General features: G+C 41.5%; 1 protein-coding gene across 1 annotated transcript in view; it reads right to left on the bottom strand.

Annotated features, from left to right (window-relative positions):
- Positions 1-11,140: 11,140 nt before the first annotated feature.
- Positions 11,141-22,130, bottom strand: part of LOC115357998 (contactin-associated protein-like 4) — a 107,563-nt gene continuing 96,573 nt past the window's right edge. Inside the window, exons 19-24 of the mRNA XM_030049766.1 lie at positions 21,378-21,602; positions 19,050-19,183; positions 18,345-18,432; positions 14,955-15,170; positions 14,370-14,441; positions 11,141-12,555 (exon numbers count right to left, since the gene is read on the bottom strand). Of these exons, the coding sequence (XP_029905626.1) occupies positions 12,359-12,555; positions 14,370-14,441; positions 14,955-15,170; positions 18,345-18,432; positions 19,050-19,183; positions 21,378-21,602 (932 nt within the window). The 3' untranslated portion in view covers positions 11,141-12,358. The remainder of the gene's footprint in view (positions 12,556-14,369; positions 14,442-14,954; positions 15,171-18,344; positions 18,433-19,049; positions 19,184-21,377; positions 21,603-22,130) is intronic.

Raw genomic sequence — 22,130 nt, 5'->3', positions numbered from 1 at the left:
TTTCATTTCTATTTTTCGTTTTCTTCCAACACACTGAAAGGTAAAAAACAAAAACTTCAACTGACAACTTTTGTGAATTCAGCTACACATATCTGTAAAAGCAGAGCAAGTATGTGCCAATCCATCCTCTGGGTTTCTGCTTTTCCTACTCTCTCCCCAGGGAGCTGCTGATTAGAGGCTTGGATTACTCCTACTGGGTAAATAGTACACCTGACCGTCCAATCACAGCTATCTGCATCATCTGATAGAGTCCGGTGGGAAAGTAGCTCCCGTGCATACCAAGCACAGGGGAGAGGAGGGAAGTAAGAAAAACAAGAAGAAGAACAACTCTATGGTGCCCGGCTTACAGCTACAGTGGATAGCTTGCTGCACCCGAATCCTGCCTCTGCTTCAAGTCCATTGGAGGTTATATATGAACAAGAATGTCTAGGAAAGACAATTTGGAAGACAGTGCTAAAAAAAAATTCATCCCGTTCAGGTTCACTTGCAGCATCATACTATCCATATTATGAAACATTATGTGATTCCACATGGACATTCCCAAGAGAAGCAGAAGCAAAAGGGTCAAAGTGCATCACTTGTTACAGCAGATAATGGGACTACACACCATGTACACATCATTTCAGTCTAATTATCCCACCAGTTCAAATGGGCTTTTGAACAGGATTTTAAGCACCTGTGGGACATATGGATAATAATGCACCCTAAGTACTAATGAATCTTTTCCTTATTTCTTCTATAATGGTCGCTGTATCAGACCTGCACTCCCCACGGTTCCATTATTGGATAATTAGATGTCATTTTGCTCTGTGCAACACTTCCATTCTCACTCTGCCTCTGTTAAAGAAGAAAGCTCTTTAAGCTTCGTTCAGGTCACAATCAAAGGTCTTCTAATGAAGTTCGCCCACTTTCAGAGTGAAAAAGTTTGTATATAAGTTTTATGAGGTTTTTGTGCTTGATCAAATCTGCACTTATCAGCCTAAATCCACAGAAAAGAGAACCCCATCCCCATAAACGAGACCTTTTGGATTCGCTCTGTTTCTCCACATGAAATGCTGGTGTCAGGTATCGTCCCTTTGAGTGATCAATTGAAACTGAGACATGAAAAACAAACCTCTCCTAATCACCAACAAGTGAGCACACCACCTTGAGAAAACTGAACTCACCAACATTAGATCCTCTGCCTCTCCCATCCCTTTGCTAACCTTTGGCATGAAGGATTATACATTGGCAGGACTGGCAAACACGATTATGTTGTGTGCATTCACTGACTTTACATGATTTCTGGGTATTCACGTTCAGATTTTTCAGACAGGTGCTTCTCATCGCCATGTGAAGCTACCGACAGGCAAAGATGCCTAGTGCGGCTTTAAATAGCACGCGGTGAAGAAAGTGACAGAAGATGGAAGAGAAAGTTGGGGGATGATATGAAAAAATGATGACAAGCTGGACTCACAGTGTCTTGAGTGCATGACATTCACCACTGACACTGTTCCAAGAAAAAAAAAAGTCCTTAAAAATATGTGTTTGGAGGCTGGCTTGTATTCTGTGTAAAACTCTCCTGTTATTGAACAATAGCATGATTGCTGGAGCTGAGATTATCTATGCTTGCTGAGTTGAGAATAAATAATGTGAATAATGGGTCATGTCTGGGCAATTTATAACCAATTTATAATGCCCTTAGAAGTTAAATTTCATGCCCAACTAATTTGAAATGACAGCATAGAAACTTGTTGATCTTGATGTTATAAAAGTGGTCAAGTTGTGTAGTTTTCAGCATCTCAATGTCAAATCCAATCAGGGGCATCAGTCCCCTTTACCATAATGTGTGCAATAGTCCCTGTGTATAATCTTGTTTACCAACAAAACTTTTCTGGATTGTATTTTCAAGGCAAAGTTTGAGGTGTTACAGCCTGGCGACGTCCACTCTGGGGTGTGGCCGGCTTCTTTTTGCGATTTTCAGCACCGGCGTTATCTTGGCGATGAGCTCTATCTTGGCGTTATCTGGGAGGAGGGGGCCAGCACAGGACTTAATGCCACTAGGAGGAGGAATACATTATTAACAGGTGGAGTTTGGGCGGATTTCAGCAAAGGCCAATCAAATCAGCTGCTCTCATGCCCTTTAAAAACAGTGCACTCCCTGTTACATGATGTGCTGGCATTTTCTAATGGAGGAGATCAAACCAGCTTCTCTTTTTTTTTTTTTTTTTGCATGCACAGTCCAGGCAAAATGGTCCTGTAACACTATACAGCACCCAAATATGAATTTATACTGCGCAGCCATGCCACCAGTATGTCCCTTTTTAAGGATAATTTACATTTCTTGTGATGGTTTCAATGTCATACTGTATATTTGAAGACAATCATTCACACAACAGCAGTGCAGTTACAGCAAACTTTGTAGAGAGATAAACATCGATTCCATCATTTTGGTGGCTGATTGTGATCCATTTTCCGCACGCAATTTCCTGAAATGAAAAGCATTCAGTTCATCACTACTGGATTAAAATGTGCATGTAGTGACACAATTACCAAGTGTGAGAAAATCAAGTCTCTTTATATCAAATACATGTTTACATTAATTTCCAGAGAGAAATGTGGAAATTGGAATTTATTTAAAAACACACACACAAACACATACTTTTTTCCTGCCTTGCCAGTGTCAGATTTAGCCAAAACAGTTGCAGCCATGTTTCTGTGCTAACACCATGTTTGCAGCTACAGGCCTCTCTCTATTGGAAATAAAAACATCAGGATTCAAGTGGGAGACCTGTTGGAAAGGAGAGGGTGCAAGCATCTGCTCTCAGCAACCTGGCATTTTTGGATGTGGATGTGGAGTGACCACTGATTTTTGTTCCAAACTTCAAGTTATAGCCAACTAGTTTGGTGTGTATAAGGCATCTGTGTACTTCTGTAAGAGCTGAGGCTTGTTTACCTAGATTTACCCAGATTTAATCTGGGTGCCCACATTAGATAAAGTCTGCACAGTTGCACAGTGCATGCCAGTCCTGTTGCTGTCTGATGGCTATAGAAATTAAATCAACCATAAGAGAAGGCTGCCGTACATCATATACATGTACAACTTATAGGCAGCTGTGGAGGACAGATACTGGTGAAAAATCAGCCCATAATCTAACAAACCAGATCTACAGACATTCAAGGCAATGATACAAGCATCACTGGCATTATCACCTTCATCAGATTAAAATTATAATTTTGATATGCAAATAGTGGGTTGCATTGCTTGGAGAATTTATATCAGTGTGAACCAAGCATGTGATTTTGGAGAGATATGTGCCACTGTGCTTCCATCAGCTAACTCCAGGTTGTGAAACACAAAGCTTTTTGCTAAGACCTGTTGTTGGCCGGCAAAGGCGAAAACCATATTTACATTTCCTGGTTTCCAGAAAAAGCTCTGTAAATTGTGTTGTTAATTGTTTGAGTCATTTTGGACTTCATTCTAAGTGGGCTAAATATCTGTTGAGAATATAATATTACCACAGTAGTCATTGTTATGTTTGTATTGAGCTGTAACTTTAGTGTAGTACAAAGCTATCTTAGGCTCAGTTAATACAAAGCTATTAGAGTTTGATATAGTGTTTTTTTTTTTTTTTTTTTTTTTTGCCCTGGCTAATATATGGAAGCATAAGTTAAACTGTAGTGGTGCTCAAAGGGAATGCTCAGAACTGACAAGCATGGCTTTAAGGTAGTTTTCACTTCTTTCATTTTAATGTGGCCTCTGAATAGATTCCTGGTTATCTCGCTTGGCCTTTGCTCTCCATATTACACTGTAATGATAAAACCTGTAAGATCAAATCTACAGTCATTTAATCTTTCCATATACTCAATTGACACCCATGCATCCAATGAAAAGAGTGTTATTGAATCAGTCTGTAACCTCTTGATGTAACCTTCAACTTTTGAAACTGTGAGAGAACTCTGTCTTCAAAAAAAAAAAAAAAAAAAATTAGTTTGACATTTCCATCTCCCGAATGTTTCAGCTTTAGTCATTTAGTCAGCCTACTTTATCTCCACTCTGCAGACAGACGCATATTAATACCCATCAGTAATGTCATGTAGTGCATAAAAAGAACCCTCCCATGAAAAGTTTAGGAGGAACAACAATCTGTGATGTAAATTTATGTTAATTTAATTTGCTGTAGAGAGGAAAAGCCTTGCTGTGTTTCAGCTTCATTTAGCAGGGAAACAAAAGAGCTCAGCTGTCTCTAAACACTATTTTTCCACTGCTTTTCTGCCACATTAATGATCCTTTTTTCCTGCACCAGGGTTTCAATGTGTACACAAACCTTAAAGGTTTTCCTTTTGAATGTAGAAAACCCCAGCATATGGAGAGGTCAGCAGTAATCATGTGTAGGACTACAACTGTGTATAACAAGGAGCAAAACAGTCTGAACAAGTAACTCTCAATAGTATCATGTAGATAAGTTTCTCAACTGTGTGGTGCATCATTTATGGCCATCCTGCTTTTACAATCAAGGGTGCAGTATTGGTTTGAGAGGAAAGGGATGAAATAAAGCAAGGGACCAGGGGGTTTTCGCTAGAGGGAAAAAGGTGATTTGAATCCAGTTTTCTGCATTTTTGCACAAGATTTTCGACAATCCCAGTGCCCTGAAAGCAACACATTGTGGTTAACCTGAACATCATAGTTGGTTTAATCTGCTGCAGAGGACATTGGCTCATTCTGACAAAAAGCAATAAATGAATAAGTAGAACTAGAACAGTCTTCCTCCATCTCTAGCAAAGTCAGTAACTGGCATTCAAGTTTCTATGCCCTCTCCTCTTGCAGGGGTCCGGCAATCTGATAAAATGTTCATGACGGAGTTAAAATTTAAGACGATTTAAATATTTTTAAGGCCTTCTACACTTTGCAGAATGCACCTTCGCACATTAGTACAGCTCTCCCACAGCTCTAAGCTATGTCTCACAGAGCAGAATACAAATAATCGATATTAGAGTCGACTGATATCATGGAAGAGGTGAAGGTCACTTGGCATAGTAAGTAGGATGGGTATGCAGTTTGACATTCCCCCACACCTTCTGAGTTTCTACGCCCTGCTTAACAAGAACAAGAACAGTTTTTAAAGTGGCTGCACAGTAACAAAATGTGAAAAGAGATGGCTATGTAATATAATAATGGTTATGTATATAATAATGATTTAATAATGGTTTGATTTAGATAAACAATAAATCTACTTTCATATGATATTCATTTAAAAAACATAGCAACACCGCCATGCCAAAAAAAAAAAAAAAAAACACCAGCCCAAAAGTAAAGTCAAATGAAATAATATATGATGTAAGATGCCACTTATCACTGCTTAAAAGATAATATGGACATGCACAGAGGACTTTAGTCTGCTGGAAGTCCTGTGTAATGGCTGACTGGTGCCGATGGCGTGCTGTGTTAATCGGGAGCTGAGCCTCATCAGTCATAATGATGCATGGCTCCACCAGCATCCTGCTCAGGCTGATCCAGCTAAAAAGCTGCTCATCGCCTCGGTCCAAGGCTCCACAAACTAATAGAGAGAGAGAGAGAAACTCAGAGAGAGAGAGAGAGGGAGAGAGAGGGAGAGAGAGAAAATAGTAGGGAAGAGTAGTTAAATAGTTATCATGCAAGTTAGGAGGCGGTTTGGAAAGCCCACACCATCTAATTTTCCCAGTTGGACCCAGGCGGAAATATATCACTCTTTAACCACCAGAGAAAAAAGGCTCAGCAGACTCTCCTCTTCACTCCCTGAACCGTCTAAGGCATTTGATCGACTGGACCGGGTGTAAAAACCTGTCTAGCAAGCAGCTGTTTTATTTCACACAGGAATCACCTTCTAACATGGCTCTGTGGCCTCAAACAAGATCAAACCAACTCACCCTATGGCTTCTTGCTGTATATATAATAAGGCATGGTCACTGCTAGTCTGCATCTACTTTTCTTCAGTGCATGAAGACAATGTAAAAGTCGTGGATGCAATGTGGTGTGCATTTAATTACTGTCATAAATATTCAGATTCTTGGAGTGAAAGTAAAGCAGCACTGTATAGTCCTATAGCTCGTCAATTTTTTCAGCCCTGCTGGTTGGTCATTGCAAATGTATGCTGTTCGTTCAAACCCACAAAACTTTATTTTAGATTCAAATGGTGATCTAATGGTGAAAACTAGAATCTTTTTGATGTAATCATTGCAGCCATAAAATGATGGCTGGGTTTGGGTTTAAAAAATGTTCACTCACTCTACTGTGGGTGTGATGTCACTTCAAAGAAGATTTGCAACCGGCAGATACAGAATAAGAATGTGACACTGTTGTACAATGTTTTTCTGACTTTTAAGCTATACCAAAGGGGAAAATTAAGGGAAAATCATTGTTTAAATTAATTAGATTACTCCAGTCAACTTCAAATTCAAGCATGGCCAGTCTTCTTCATACAACTACAGACATGATCAGCGGGTTCACCACCAGCCAGGCTCTAGTGTTGATTGTGTCGAGCTCCTGCAGAAGTCCCACCATCATGGCACTCTCACTCTCACTCTCATTCGCCCCATTGCAAGAGAGAAAGACACTTCCAGCGGGTTAGTCACCCCTGTCAGAGCCCACACTCCACCAGTCCAACAGGCTTGCAAGGCGAGTGTTCTCACACATTAGACTCGGTTCTGCTGCCTTCAGGATCGGCAGATGAATGCGAAGCTCCAGCCTGTTTGAGAACTGCAGGGAAAAAGTCACTGCTGTCCTCAAACGACCGCTTGGCTGAGAGCAACCACCGCCGGCATGTCTCACCGCCAGTAAGCCTTGTTTCTTGGTCACCCACTCCCGCTCCAACAGACAGCTGGCTGGAGGTGGGGAGTGAGTCTTTTGAAATCGGACTTGCTCCCTCCCAAACCGGCCTCCTCTGTTCACTCAGGTGTTATGCAGATGTCTGAGGAACAGGCGGCATACAGCAGAGGGTAGACCGCTGTTCAGCCAGTGTGAGCATTAGCATGCTATGTGGAGCGCAGAGCTACACTGAGACACACACAGCAGCTGTTCTTTGCGCTGTGGGGACAGAGTGTCTGGCAAGCCCCTCTCAAAACATAGGCTTGCTCACTGACTTTGTGAAGAAATTTCACAAACTAACATATCAGAGAACATCTCTCAGCTCAGAGCGGCTCACAGCACATTTTGCAGAGTATAGCGGCGTCAAAAGCCTTTTCAGTGGAATGACTGTAAAAGAGATCTGTGTAGCAACATCATGGATGATGACAATCCGTTCATCAGATTCTATCTGTTGCATTTTCCTCGGTCTTTCTTTAGGCCTGTGCTCGATTCAGTCGCAGGGAACTTGGCAATGTTGTCTTACAGCGTAGTAACAGTGAATAGACTCATCACCGAGTTGGACATGCTGTTTCACGCTGAGAGTGCAGCAGGATGAAAGAGAGAGTGCAGCGTTTTGAGTGTTATTCACACAGGATGAGCAACGGAAGTAGCACAAACACTCTCTGTAATGTCTTTTTCTGTCTATCTGCTGTTATATAAAAACTGTGTAGCCAGTTGTTTGCTTTTATGATAGGCCGGCAATTGTTGAGTCATACTGCATGTCTTTCAAGTGATGCCTCCAATATCTAGGTAAGTGTAAAAAAAAAAAAAAAAAAAAAAAAGTATAAATTCTATGTTCCATGTTGTTCCTATGCAATGGTAAAGCAAACTGTTACTACATGGCATGTTGAATATTGTTTGTAAGGCACTCATAAGATCAAAACAAGGCATACATGTTCACAAACACTGGGATGTACTTATTCTGTGGAGAGCGTTTTTTCACCTGACTCACAGGGAAATGAATCATGAAAAATGCAACAGACTGCTGCAGAGATGCCAGTCATGCCCACCTAGCATGCTTTGCAGCATTGATTTTAATGAAAGAGCTTAACAACGTCTCAGTTGCAGGCTGGCAGTGGAGGTTTTTCCGCAGCCGATGTGAGATGAGGGTTAGACCTGAACGTTGGGCTCTGATGGGATGCAGCATGACGTTAGTTCCTTTTCTGCTGGCGGTGGATAAGAGGAGCCCTGAACCTGACTGCCTCGTGTGTGTACACAGTGACATTCAATCAGGCTGGTGTGTAGCAAGTTACCCACGTACAGTATGTCGCAGCAGGGAGTGCAGCCACAGCTCCACACACTGAGCCCGTGGAGAGCAAGCCTATGAGAAACAGGACAATAGAGGATGTCGCCTGCCTTGGTCGAGGCCCCCTGCTGCCTCTGCTGTCATATTGTCTGCTACTGTGTTTTCTTTTGCATCAAGACGGTATTGCTTGTAATTTGCTCACTGGGTCGGCACCTTTTGCATGCCTGTCTGGCCATGAAGGGGTCTCCTCTCTCTATGGTCCTTCTCAAGATTTCTTCTCTTTTTCCCAGTCGGTGTCATCCTGTTTGTTTATTGTAAACTTGTGGCCATATAAAGCTCAAAGAGTGACACTGGGCTTTAAATAAACTTGCACATGCTAACTCCAGTTCTGTGATCGACCTCTAATGAGTCACCCTGCTGCTCCAGCAGTCACTCCAGAAGACTCAGTGGATGCAGCATAGAGAGGGTCTCTGGGTGAGCTTACAGCCGCTGCATACCACAGAGTGTGTGGGCTCCACCTGATTGGCTGAGAGTGCACATGCAGAATTCATTGCAGTGAGGCTGGAAAGCCAGTAGAGCCTCATTAGAAGGCACAAAAAGCTATAATAGAACTTGAGTTACTGTTCGTAACTGTTGTTACATAAGATGCATAAGATTAACAGCCAATTAGCACCTATTCTATGTGGCCATATGGTTATTGGTGTGTTTGTTTTTGTGTGTGTGTGTGTGGTTGTGGGTGTGTGTGCGCTGGCAGGAGGGAGTCCTATCTCTCCAATCTGTCTTCAGCCCGTTTCCAATCATTTAACGTCAGCCTGTGTGAGGATGAAGGGGTTTGACAACAGATGCCTCCTGTTTGCATCACAACATTATTCACAGAGACAGGCACACACACACACATACACACACACACACACACACACACACACACACACACACACACACACACACACACACAGATCACATGTTCCCTTCAAAAATGCAGGAAAACAATTTGGAGAAGAGCGGAAAAAACATAGAACTGTGTTAACTCACTTAAAAACATATACTGAAAACAGACATTGGAGACTCATCAGATAAATTCTTTGGTAATGAGTACTTGGTATCAATGATAGTGATAACTATATTTTGTGAAATGTTTGATTTTGTTTAATAAAAAATTCTCTCTGCAGCTATAGCAACAAACAAAGAATGGCCTGGCAACCAGTTAAGTTTCATTCCACATTTATAGCATTTAAATATGCCTCATAACTCCTAATTTACATAACTAGGTGTCAGTGGGTTCAAACCTATTGCTATCATTAGCATATGCCCCTACAAATACAAATACATACCAGCGTTATTGCTTATATGGAATTTGTGTGATGTGTTATATACTTCATGTCCACAGTCAGTCTCTCATGAATTCCTTTATACAGTAAATGTATTGATTTTACACACCAGTGTTTGGGGAAAAAAAGCAGTTTTATTATGATGGAGCAGGATTTTGCAGTTAACCAAACAATCTCCACAGAGTAAAATTCGCCGACGTTTTTAATAAAGTCACTCAGACTCATCAATGTTACAATTTATTCACCAATACAGAATCATTACATAATGATATTTACACTTGTAACAGTTCAGCTGAACTCTAAAGGGGCGCTTGTCAGCAAAGAAAACAAACTGCTGTCAGAAAAATTGGAACATGACTCCTTGGAACAATTTAATGATTATTTGGGAGAAAAAAAAACTGCCTATGAGCCGCTCCAAATATAAAAGTGTTCTGATATCGTTGTTCCGGTTGTTGTCAGTGGTTTGACAGATCACAAGGCTACGATTACATGCACACTGATACTTCAGTATTAATGCGATTATGGGGATTCTGTGATTAGAACATGACTCATGTACCTTTTATGTATTTCCTACACTGAGCCAGGTACATAAGACGTGCTGACAACTGAGATATTGGTCACATTTTTGGAGGATAGTTTGGAAATGTAAGCATCACACTCAAGCTGTACCACTACATCCACGTCAGGAGTCTCAGTGCTGAATAAAATGTGGAGCAGTTACATGTGAGCATAATAATTATAGGGAGCACTATGACGACTGTTTCAACAAGAGGGAAACTGATTGACGTGGCTTATAGTCTGTAGGGAGAGCGCGGGCACTTGACACTCACCTACAGAATTCAATTAGGGATTGCCGTTTGTGCAGTGATTGCCCAAAGAATGCATCATAAACAAAACCTTTTCCTGCTGCCTGTCAAGAGCACTTGAATCCCATAACCAAAGTGGAGTCAATTGATTGGTGAGTGCATGTACACAGCCATAGCTGAGGCTTATCACACAGTAGCTAATGCAGTATAGGTGCACCGGGTCATCAGCCCAATGATGCAAACATAAAATTCCCTCTGAATGCACTAAGCCCACATGCTGCAGTGGATTACCGCTGGAACATTTCTCCATCCATAGCACAAATTGTTATAACAATGTTGCACCTGATAAGCGATTGAGAAAGATTGGCTTTTGCAGCTTTGAAGGAGACAAGAACTGGTGCATTATTACTGCAAGGTAGGTGCTAGAGATGAATGTGATATGACTTTTATAACAGCTCTCTCTCTTAAACTGGTAATGTGCCACATCTGTGTTTACTGATGACATTTTTGATGCTAAGCACTCATTGCTGTGTTGTTTCTGCACTGCACCTTCCAGAGATCACCTGTCAGTCAAACAGCATGGGTGGCACCGTGTCATCTTTGTCCTTGCAGTTTCTGTCGATGGATTTTGAGTTTCTGTAGGTGGCACTCTTTTATTTGTCTGTGCAAACATGTTGGCTATCATTGCCCGCGTCAGTTCTCCTCTGTACTCCAAATAAACCAGAGACATGACACAGATCACTTCTTGTGCAGCAGAGGATTTTTCACAGGAAAGAGCTACCAAGAGTGTTGCAACAACAAATGTAAATGTTTTCATGAAGTTTGAATCAGTGACAGAGTAGCAAAACAGATTTATTTTTGTGAAGTTGTCACAGATTATTGTCTAAACCATCAAAAAGACAGAATTGGGTGAAGAACAACAAACTGGGCTCAAATGTGCTGAAGAAAAGCAACAAGGCAAGACATGAAAAATGCATTTTCAACTTTTCACAGCTCCTGCCATTAAAATCCCTTCCACGATCCAAAGTAGAGAGTGTGAAGTATAAATATCCAGTATTAATGTTTGGATGGCTGGCTTTTATTGTATCATTTATTTCTCTTTGTCAGCCTCTTAGATTATCTCTCTTTCCCGTTCTGTTGATCTCTTAGTCTACCTGTCAGACAAACACAGATTAGCTCTTCAGCAAAGATACAATAAATGCCTCGGTGCAGAGTGAGGGAGGTGACAGACAGTCACGGTGTTTTATAGTCTGTGCTGCTGTCTGTGCTTAAAGCTTTACTGTTGAAAGCTATTAAGAGAGTTGTGGTGACGGCTGCTCACGGCAGGTGGTAGGCAGAAGAAAAAAAAAGTCTTGGTATCACGGTAAAACTTTTATTTCACTCATGATACAAAGAAAAAGCACAGGGAATAAAATGAGAGGAACGCTACTGAGGAACTTAAAGATAGAGAGTATAAAGGGAAAAGTCTTTTGAAGTTGATTTTTTCTCTTGTAGTCATATACTGATGTTGGAAAATATGTTCAATTGCAGTGGATGGACTTCAATAGATTCTGGAGCTGTGCTTTGAGCTTTTATATGTAGATGGGAAATAGGCATGTTAATCCACCAGTGCTTTTCATGTTCTGACACACATGACTCAGGCATCTCCAACTGAACTTAAAAGTCACCATGTTCATAGAAAAATGCATAAAAATCAACCCAAAGTCTATACGTCTAGTTTCACTGGAACAAAGCTGCATTTGAATCATCATAACCACACTTGATGATTCCTTTAATAATGATTTCAATATGGCAGAGAAATAATGTGAAGATTGTTACAAGGACACAAATCACCATTTACAATTCTGAATATTTACATCTCTGTAAACGACAGCATCAACACCTTACAGTCCAACACGTTTGCCCCATTTGTGTCAGTGTACACTATATACACAACAGAAAAGAAAGGGCAAAAAGTATGAATTGTTCTGTTTTTGTCTTCACATTTTGCTGAACCGTTGGCACCGGCAGCTGAGGGACTCTGTGTGTCTTGTAAATCACTGAGCCATGGCAAGTAACCCCGCTCCCTCCTGCCTGTTTCCAACATCACCAGGTAATTGGGAGGTCAGGAGTCCAACTAAATGAAATACTCCTTTTGGTGTTCACTGGGAGCGCTCTGGGAGTCCGCCTGGCTGCTGTAGGGGAACTCTGGGCCGTCTTCAGGCTGGACACCCTTTACTTCCTGGTTTCGATACGTCTCTTTCCTCCTGTAGATGAACCTGGCCATGATCGCCATTGCAGACACGGTGATGAAGATCACCACTGCTATCACACCTGGAAACCACAAGAATAAACAAGAGCAGTCAGAGACAACCTCATCCCCGCTGCACAACCCCCACATCAACATAACACACCTAGCAGCATCTTTTTTTTTTTTTTTTTACCTTGACTTTCGACCTAGTTACTCCAAAATGTAATCAACTTATCCCTCACTTATTACCAGCTCCTCTGTGAAGTTTCATCAAAATCTCTCCATTAGTTTTTTAGTTATCTTGCCAACAGACAAACAAAGTGACCATGAAGCCTCCCATGATTGGTACAAGTAGCTCTGGGTGTCATGTTGTAAAGACTGGAGGCTTTTTAGCCTGTTGGTGGTGCTGTGGTGAGTCAGTGTTTCATATTATTCCCCAAAGGTTCATCAAATTTGACCCAGCAGTGTCTGAGTGTTGAAGCTTAGGACCATGTTGGTCTGATGGTGGCGCTGTGGTGGGCCAACCAGGTTTATACTGAAAATGCAGTGCAGAGTCAAAATCAATCGTTCTCCTCAATTTTCACCCACAAGAAGCCTGTTGTGGCACAGAAATTGTGAGTGATGGATGAGCCGATAGACTGACAGAGCCCAATCCATAGTGCCATCCCTGATCTTCAGTCGTCGGGGACAAAAACTTTGGATCAATGAAGAATCTTGTTCCAAAATGAGTTACAGACAATACACCAATATTTTGATGTGTCTATTGATGTGACAAAAATGACATACATGGTGAGATATCTACCATAAACTCACACCTGTGGTAATTAAATGCCATCATACAACATGACCTCTGCTTTTTAAAGAGGTCCACCTCGACTGGCTGGGCCTCTTTTTTGATGAATATGAACAAATCTATTGTTTTCTTCTTCCTTTCCCCTCCAAAAAAAAAACAAAACAAAAAAAACCCCAAATATACTGTGTTTTGGGGGAAAGCTGTGCAAATCAAGAGTATGACTAATAGTGACAGAAGTTTAAAACAGACTTTTCCGGTCCTCTGTTACTTGCTTTGACAAATGCATCCAGGAACGCTGTCTTCATATTGAAGTTTGGCGGTGATATTTTAATGTGTGTATTGTTCTGGAACAATGGAGGGTCTTGACAGCCTCACCACACTGATTTTCTCATTTCTAAATCTAGCAAACTGGAATTTAACTTTGCAAACACTGTGTAGTCACAGTGTGTCCTTTGACTATATTTTTCCACCGTGTCTATGATTTCCATTTCCTAGTGGTGGTCTGATTGTCTTGCTAATCTAAAAGGTTACAAAATATTCTTTTCAAAGCCTCATTTTATCTGTGCGGAAAGTCAAACAAAGAAATCAAGTTTAACTCACTAATGTTCCTGCTTCACTTGGTAGAGCAAAAAATCTCAAAGCTGGAGAGCAGAAATACAGCTAGACTCTGTTTAAAGCTGCATTAAAGTGGGTTGCAAAGGGTCATGCATATAAACATAACAGTATACATATTCCTCCTCAGATAAGTGTTTGTTAAAATATTTAACTGCATTCTGTTTATGCACTGACACCCAAGTTTTATCATTAAACAGCCGACCTACCACTCTGCCTCTCACTGCCTCTCGCTTTCTCCACAAGCTTCAAGATCAAAACTGCTCATTCTTTGCTTAGATCTATCTCGACTGGCAGACGTTCAAAAGCTGGGAGTGATATTCTGCCTACCTAACGCATTTCCCTCACTTGTTTTGAGTACAATGTCAGCCTTAGCTGTTATAAAAGGAATTCAGCGGCATCATTCACAACACAGAGCTAAGAGCCTTGTGTATTTTTGGTCCACTAATTAATTGTTTAGAGTTGTGGCAAAATTCATTCTTGCACCGGTACCTCCAATTAGAGCTGAGTCACTCCTGATGGCATTGACTAAAGGTTGACCTGGATCCACTGAACCGGTCTGATCTGCAAGGAGAGAGAGAGAGAGGGAGAGACAAAGAAAGAGAGAGAGGGGAGCAGAAGTGAAGGGCAAAGGGAAGAGAGGCAAAAAGGTACAGTAAACAGATTCAGAGGATAGAGAGAGGAGAGGAGATAAGTTGTAGAAAGAGAGAGAGAGGAAAAAGAAAACAAAGACCAGAGGTAAACAAAAAAAAATAGAGAAGGCATGAAATAGAGGAAAATAGAGGAAAAAGAAAGAAGAAGGTAGTTGGGATTAGTACCATCAGTCAGTGCAGACAGGGCCCACTGTATGCCTCAGCACATCTTCAAAGGACTCTACTTCACATATCTGACCAATCTCATCTGTCGCAGTGTCATCAACTCTGTCTGCTTACCAAGGAAGATGGTGCACGTAGCTAATGAGCCCATAAAAATGCCAGACGAACAGCTCTCAGAATAACGGAGAACGCATATCAGACATATTCCGGTATGAAAACAGACCTCTAGGAGGTGAGCTGATGATATATGATGTCCTTTTACCTGATAAGGAGCGTGTGGTTTCTGCTGCGTAGGGATTGGCTGGAGAGGAGGAACCACAGCTGGACTGGGCCAATGGGCCGGTGATGATTACCGGGCTGTCAGGGTGGAGCAGAGCAGCTTTCAGGGGGCTGATGGAGTTAAAATGGACCGCTGACAGACAGCCTGTGAACCCCAGAGAGGCCAGCCTGGCCAGCTCTGCGTCCAAGTCATCAGACTCTGGATACAGACAGAGGGAAGACGGGGGATGTAAGACAGAGGGAAGAAGAGGCAGATGGCATACAGACAATCCTGGGTTCAGTGATTTACAAGTACGCAACTATCTCTATAACCCTGTGATAAATATTAAAGGTCCACCTTGCAAAACTGCTGAGGGGTTTATTTAAGTGAGGACCCTGTGTACTGAACCTCCAAAAACATGAAATATACACAAAACCTACCAGCTAGTTGGACCAATGATGAGAACCAAGGTAGAATCAACCATCAAATTAAATACAAATTCTATATTTTTAAGTTCAATCCTCATTTGAATGAACCCCCAGCAATTTTGCATATTGTACATTAGTTGTACCTCGAATATTTGAACATCATTACATCCTCGTCAAATGCATTATAATACCTGGGTATAATTACCATTATCCAATGAGACTATGGCTCAGAAAATTAGTAGGCCTTTTACTCACAGCTGTTTGGCTCTTAGGATTTAGTGACTAAAAAAGATAAGCAGGTTTGAAGTGATTATTCCATAAGCTTTTCCTCCTCATTTGTGCTGGAAGAACAGTGCCCTTCTCATTTTTGTGCTGTAAAGCAATGTAGGAAATTTCCCACCAACAAATATGACAGAGGATACTGTGCCAAGGCCTTTCAAATATTTCCCAATTTAGTGTATGTTGGCATACCGTTTTTATATAGATACCTACAGATACAACACACAATAAAAGGGTTTCAGCAGTTTTCACAGAACTACTTATCCAACAAATATACAAATTTTAAGTTTTTGACATCTCTGTAACTGATGACAATCTGTAATATATGCCAGAAAATAAAGCACAAGCGAATTAGCATTTTGGAAATTGCAAAAAACATTAGTCTGCTTGCCACAACTGTTGTGAGATTTTGGCATTCGGTGGAAGAGCTCTTTGCTAATTGATTCCTGTCAGAATTAAATGGTGTATAGCAAACATTAATACTCATTACATTATTCTCCTTAAGGAAAAATACCAGCGGGGCCTACTTGTGCTAATGTCCTCACCCCTTCTTTGATGCATGTGCAAAATAAAATCCGGAGCTATAAATGTCAATGTGAACTATAATTATTCCTGTGGTGTAATTTAATTGTATGGAAAATCATTGCCATTTGTCAAAATTATTACCTGAAAGAAACAACTTTTCCCCGAACAAAAAGCACACTGCAGGGTGCTTTGACTTTCAAAGGTATGTTGGTCTGAGTTTCTTATTTTAATCAAGCTTTGATGGAGTTTTAAATTGAATGTGATCCTCGAAACGGCGGAAAAATGATTTGACTTTGAATTATATATGCTATGACACCATATATCTATTGACGAAATGCTCAAAATGGAAACGAAATAGCGAGCAAAATGATTGAGATGAGAGAAAAACTCAATAACCCTACAGTATTTCACAGTTAAGTGACAGCTGTGGCAGTATGGCAGCAGATTGTCTGACAGTGTTAGCATATAGTCTTTTTTCATCACCGGGAAAAACGCTGATCTCACCAAACGTGCACGTGCTTCATGTGAGAACACACAAGAAGACCAAAAACAAATATCCAGTAGATATGTGAGCCCCAAAAAACTCAAAGCGTTGATGGGCTGATGTGATGAAATTTATAAGATTATTACAACCTCTTCCAAATGTAAAGAGATAAAATCCAACTTTCATCGGCAGCGTCAGCGGCTGACTGAAGTGCTGAGGAGAGGCTGTGCTTTTACTCTTTAGACAGGCCTGGATGTTTGTGCCAGCAGTGGAAGCGCTGTGGCAGGGCTGGCCTTGGATCCTGCGGCTAGACACTGAAGATTACTGCCCACCTCCTCTCAGTCGCTGCCCTTTACCTCCACTCCTCTCCCTCTGTACTGCAATCTCTCTCTCTCTCTTTCTCCCTGCGAGTGTTAGAGTCTCTCCATTCTTTCTTGGTCCATTAGTTAGGCTGATGGATGACAGAGCTGGCAGAGAGTGACAGTGAATCAACTATCATGCTGCCACTGTGATACTGATATGACTGTCTGAGTCCTCTGGCTCAGTGGAGGGAAGGCCGGGTCACGTACTAACACGGCCCGTGTCAACTGCAATGGCATTAGCAAAAATACAAGGAGCTGCACACCAAAATCCCCAATCCATTCTCGCAGCAAGTGTGCACAGTCAAAACTGCAGCGTTAAAAAAAAAAAAAAAAAAAAAAAAAGTCAGGACAAATTTCCCTGTAAGAATCAGCATTACTTTTTACAGCGACCGTGGCTTTTTCAGGGAGCTGTGACTGCATTTCAAAGGCCCGCAGCCTCCCGTGTTTTTAACAGCTTATATCTCAGTTTGTCTCAGATGGTGCTACTCAAAAGGAACACAAGTTGCAGCACAGCAAAGCACAATGTCACCGTGACACTGGTGCTAACGCTCTGCTTTACAGAAGCAGCGGGCTGACAGCCCAGTCCAACAGAGCAGGAGAGGACTGATGCAGAAATGCAATAGTCTGTCATGCAGAAAAAGGTTGAACTGTACAGGCTGACTTCCTGGTTTTCCGTGACCCCGCCCACACAGCTAAGGCTTATGGGTCGTTATGCTGGATTGCGGGGTGCTGACTCCAATCTTCTAAGTAATTTGTTCTTTTCAATCTCTTCTCATTACCATACAAAGTGGAGGACCTTTTTTGAAGTTATTACCATCAGGGCTGTCTGAAGCAGTTCTGCTGCTCAACTAGACAGACGTGAGGAATAAAGACTGTATTACTCGCCTTTTTGATAACACAGATAAGAACGCACCAACATATTGGCTCTGAGCTGCCGCTGCTTTGCTAAAGGGCATTGCCAACATTACAGTCCCCGCAAGAATCTTATCTACCCCCATATGGCTTTAAAATGCCTCTAATACCACATAATGATTACTTATGGGGGCGGTTCCACCTTTACTCAGTTCTAAGGTTGTTCTCAGTTTACATCTCCGCTCACAGCTAAAGTGCTCTCTTTACGACCATTTGAATATTGTTGTCATCTTGGTGGTGAGAGCATCACAGCTGTTGTGCAGACAGCAGCCTTACCAGCCGGCGTGATGAATATCAAATAGTGGAAAGCTCCAGAAAAGCTGATTGTCAGATAAGGCCAAACGTCTCAGAGCTGTTATTCAAATGAGCCTGTGTAAGTGCGCGAATCAGTGGCGAGACTCACCGTGCACTCTGCCCAGAACCAGCGACTTGATGGCGTTGAATTCTACATCAGACGTCAGGTTGAACTCCTCTCTGGCGTTCTGGTCAATCTGAGAGAAAACACACAGCAGCTTTGTGAGGAGACACTGCGGGGGAAAGCACAGACTCCGCACTTTCAATGAAGCCAAAATTACAGTGGTCGAGAGCGGAGTTTTCCAGTGTTTTAATGAGGGCTGCTCTGTGAAGAAACTTCAACAAAGGGCTGTGGAGAAGAGAAGAGTTAAACACAAAGAGCTAGCTGGAGGCCTCGACTAATGCTCTGATCCGACCTCCATATTTAAATACCAAAAAAAAAAAACAAAAGATCTATGTACTGCTGTGGTTAACAGAGTAGTCTAAGTGAGGTGGCTAATACCTTGGAGGAAAACACTGTTCACACGCTCTCTCACATGAAACAGAGGGGACATGCTGTACCAGTGGCTCACAGAGATTTGCGCCGCAGTGAATTATTTAACAGTGGGACATCTGCCTATGTTGATCACCCTGAGACTAAAATGGAGCCACAGGGAACACAGCAAGAGAAAGTGGCTTAAAAAGCAACAGCACATTGACTTTAGTGGAAACATCGAATCAATGCCCTGCAATTCCAACGGTCAGTGCCAGGGTTCCTCAAGCATCCTTGTGATAATCTATGAGGGAGTGACATGTGTGTGTGTGTGAGTGTTACCTGAACAGATACAGTGTCTGTCAGTCTCCTGATGGTCACCGTGTGCAGCCGTCCATCGGCCAGGTTCCTGACTCTGCTCACCAGCGCCTCTGCATCTCTGCTGTTGTGTAACTTGTATCTCACCTCCAGCTCGTCTTCACAAACACAAAACAATGCACGGTCACTTTAGGAGAGGGCTGCATAAAGACAGAAAAACCTGGTACACCTTATCAATGAAAATGTTATTCTGGTGAACACATCTCATCTGGCTCCCAAGATGTTTGGGAAAGAAAGGGGGAAAAAAGAAACATATCATTTTTAATTGATTTAAGATGACTGATTTGTATCCAGTTATTATAACCTACATTAAATAAGCAAAAGAAGGGGTTTCTATGATAAATTGATAAATTAATTATTAATAATAAATTATGATAAGTGGAATCGGCTGTAAGTGAAGGAAAATCCACCAGGCCAGTTGCTGCATTATCCGAGTTTAAACAACATGCTTTCAAAAAAGTGAGAGGATGACAAGGGATTCAGGATTTTTCAGGAAAGTTGGAAAGAGATGTTATTTTCCTCCGGGAGGTAAATAGCAAACCCCCACGGTATGTATTTGTTACATTTCTCTCTTCTGTTTTATGTAATTCTACATTATGTGTTATTTTCATGAGCCAACAGGCAATTTCTCGTTGACTGGTAGCCATCAATTGATTGATTTTAAAATGAGAAATCAGAGAGTTGCCTAAAATATTCATGCGTCGACTCAGATCATATTATTGTTAAAAAAAAAAAAAAAAATCTGGCCCTAATGGCATCTCATTTGAACGAATGAACAAGGCATCAGCATCATCAAAATTTTCAACTTTCAATATTGCCATAGTTTAAAAAGTGATTGCTTAAAAATTGCTTGAGCGGAGCCACAAAGTGCTCTTTACATTAAACAATAAAATAAGCAAGTACCATCAAAAAATAAAAATGTCAGACATGAATATGGTCTGATCTTCACAGTGCTGATAAGTCGGTACATTATAAAAAACATGTCTGAATTGAATACATTTCTCTACTTAAAGATCATGAACACATCTGATGTGGTCTTTGCTAATCCATTAGTTCCTTCAGAAATTTTACTCAAAGTGTCCTCATTCCCTTGCTCTAGTTATGAAGCATCTTAGAAAACATATTTACGCCTTCAAAGAAAGAACATTTAATTAAGAGATGTCTGAATGGTCCAAGACAGCAGCAGCCAAATTAAGAAGCTACTGTACAAGCCATTTCATATAACAAGGATTAACACTCTATCTCTATCTATAACACTTCATGATATAAAATTAATTTTCCAAAGTTTTTCCACAGTGTTACACTGAGTGATTTTTGGGGCACTGAGATAGATAATTTGAACGCCCTGTGATGTCTTCAGACGTTTCACAGATGAAACGGAGAGATATGAAATAATCTTATTACAAAAAAAACCCATTTACTCAACAAAGTTTATAACTAATCACTCTGTGCAAACACATGATTCTTAATTATGTATCCAAACCTGTTATTATTATGGCTCACAATGTTCCTGTTTATTCTTGCACAGGCATACACACACTATTGAAGAGAAGTTACTCGTCACAAGGGTTTAAGTTGATGATAAAAGTACATAATCTTGGAGAGGGCGCAGAGTATTTCAGGCTTTCAGTGACTGACTATGATAGCGGTGTTTCCCTGATCCACTGCGTCTGAGTGAAGAGAGAGAACCCATCCTCAGGCGTCCACGAGAAACCTCTCTAAGAGATTTAATTAGCTACTTCAGCATGGGTGCAGATACCTGATGAGACCTTGATCGCTCAAGTCCTCTGAACGTGCCGCTATCCTTCCACTCTCACTAAATCATTAAGAGCAGCCTGTGTCCTGCCTCTGTTAACAGCAGAATTTGTTGCTTTAGATTTAAATTTTAATTCCTCATGTTTTAATAGTGATTCCAGCAAATGCACAGCCGTAACGATTAGGCTGGCTGTATGGATTTGAAGGCAGTAGAAGATGACAGGCTGAATCCAGAGGGAGAAGAGACAGAGTAATCCTAGTGGATCTGGTTAAGATGCAGAGGAGAGGAGAGGAGAAGAGAGGAGAGGAGAAGAGAGGACAGTGGAAATGCAGTCGGTAGTGGAAGATAGCAAGCACCTGCAGGAAGGACTTGATGGGAGGGATAAGAAAAAGTGGAGAAGGGGCAGGACAGAAAGAGACGGAGTAGGAAAGAGAGTGTGAGCATGAAGAGAGGGCATAAGAAAACCATTCACAAAAAAACAAGACACTTAACTTTGCCAAAAAATAACAGTCTCAAAGTGGTTTGCACGTCCTCACCGTGTTTGTTGATGAGGAGGGCCAGGTACTCTCTGTAGAAGGAGCTGACGTAGAGCAGCAGGGCTGGACTCTGGCTGGTCCTGAAGCTCAGGGAGATCTTCTCCCCTCTCAGCGTCATGTCAGAGTAGATGGAGGAAGGCAAGGCGCTGTCGTTCCTGCTCAGCTCGTACGGCTCCTTGAAGATGTAGCTGACGGACGTCTCCGACTTGAAGCTGGCTGACACCTCTGGAAGTTAGGAGGTTATTGATGTGCATGAGTGGCCAAGCAAAGTGGTGAACCTGCCTGTGTTGTGTCTGTGTGGGTTTGGCTCTCTGCTGTTACATGTCTCTGTCTGCTCCATCTTTTGTGTCTGAAAAACTGCTGAAAACAGAAGGAGAGTTACTGCAGGTAAGAGGTGGACAACAGAGATGAGTTTGATATAACCAGCTGGTAAAATTTGTTTCCTCATTTGGTTTGTACGGTGGATGCATTTCACATCAGAATACTATCAGCAAATACAACAGCATTACCTTGTACCCAAAGCACCTTCACTTGTTTCGGGATTTTTTTTTCTGGGAGCAGAAATAATAAGCACTAAATGACTTGTTATTTTTTTTTCTTTTTGCAGCAGGCACTACATTCTTCAATATTCTTAAACATGTACTCCATGCCTGCCAAATTGACATGGACAATCAAAAATACAAATTTGTCAACACTGCTTAGTAAATTAAGTCTCTCAATTAAGTTTTAAACTGTTTGCACAATAATGGACAA

This window comes from Myripristis murdjan, chromosome 4 (genome assembly GCF_902150065.1).
Source record: "Myripristis murdjan chromosome 4, fMyrMur1.1, whole genome shotgun sequence".
In the NCBI taxonomy this organism is placed as follows: domain Eukaryota; kingdom Metazoa; phylum Chordata; class Actinopteri; order Holocentriformes; family Holocentridae; genus Myripristis; species Myripristis murdjan.
Note: the sequence above shows the minus strand (reverse complement) of the source record. Positions and strands in the feature narration are given on the sequence as shown.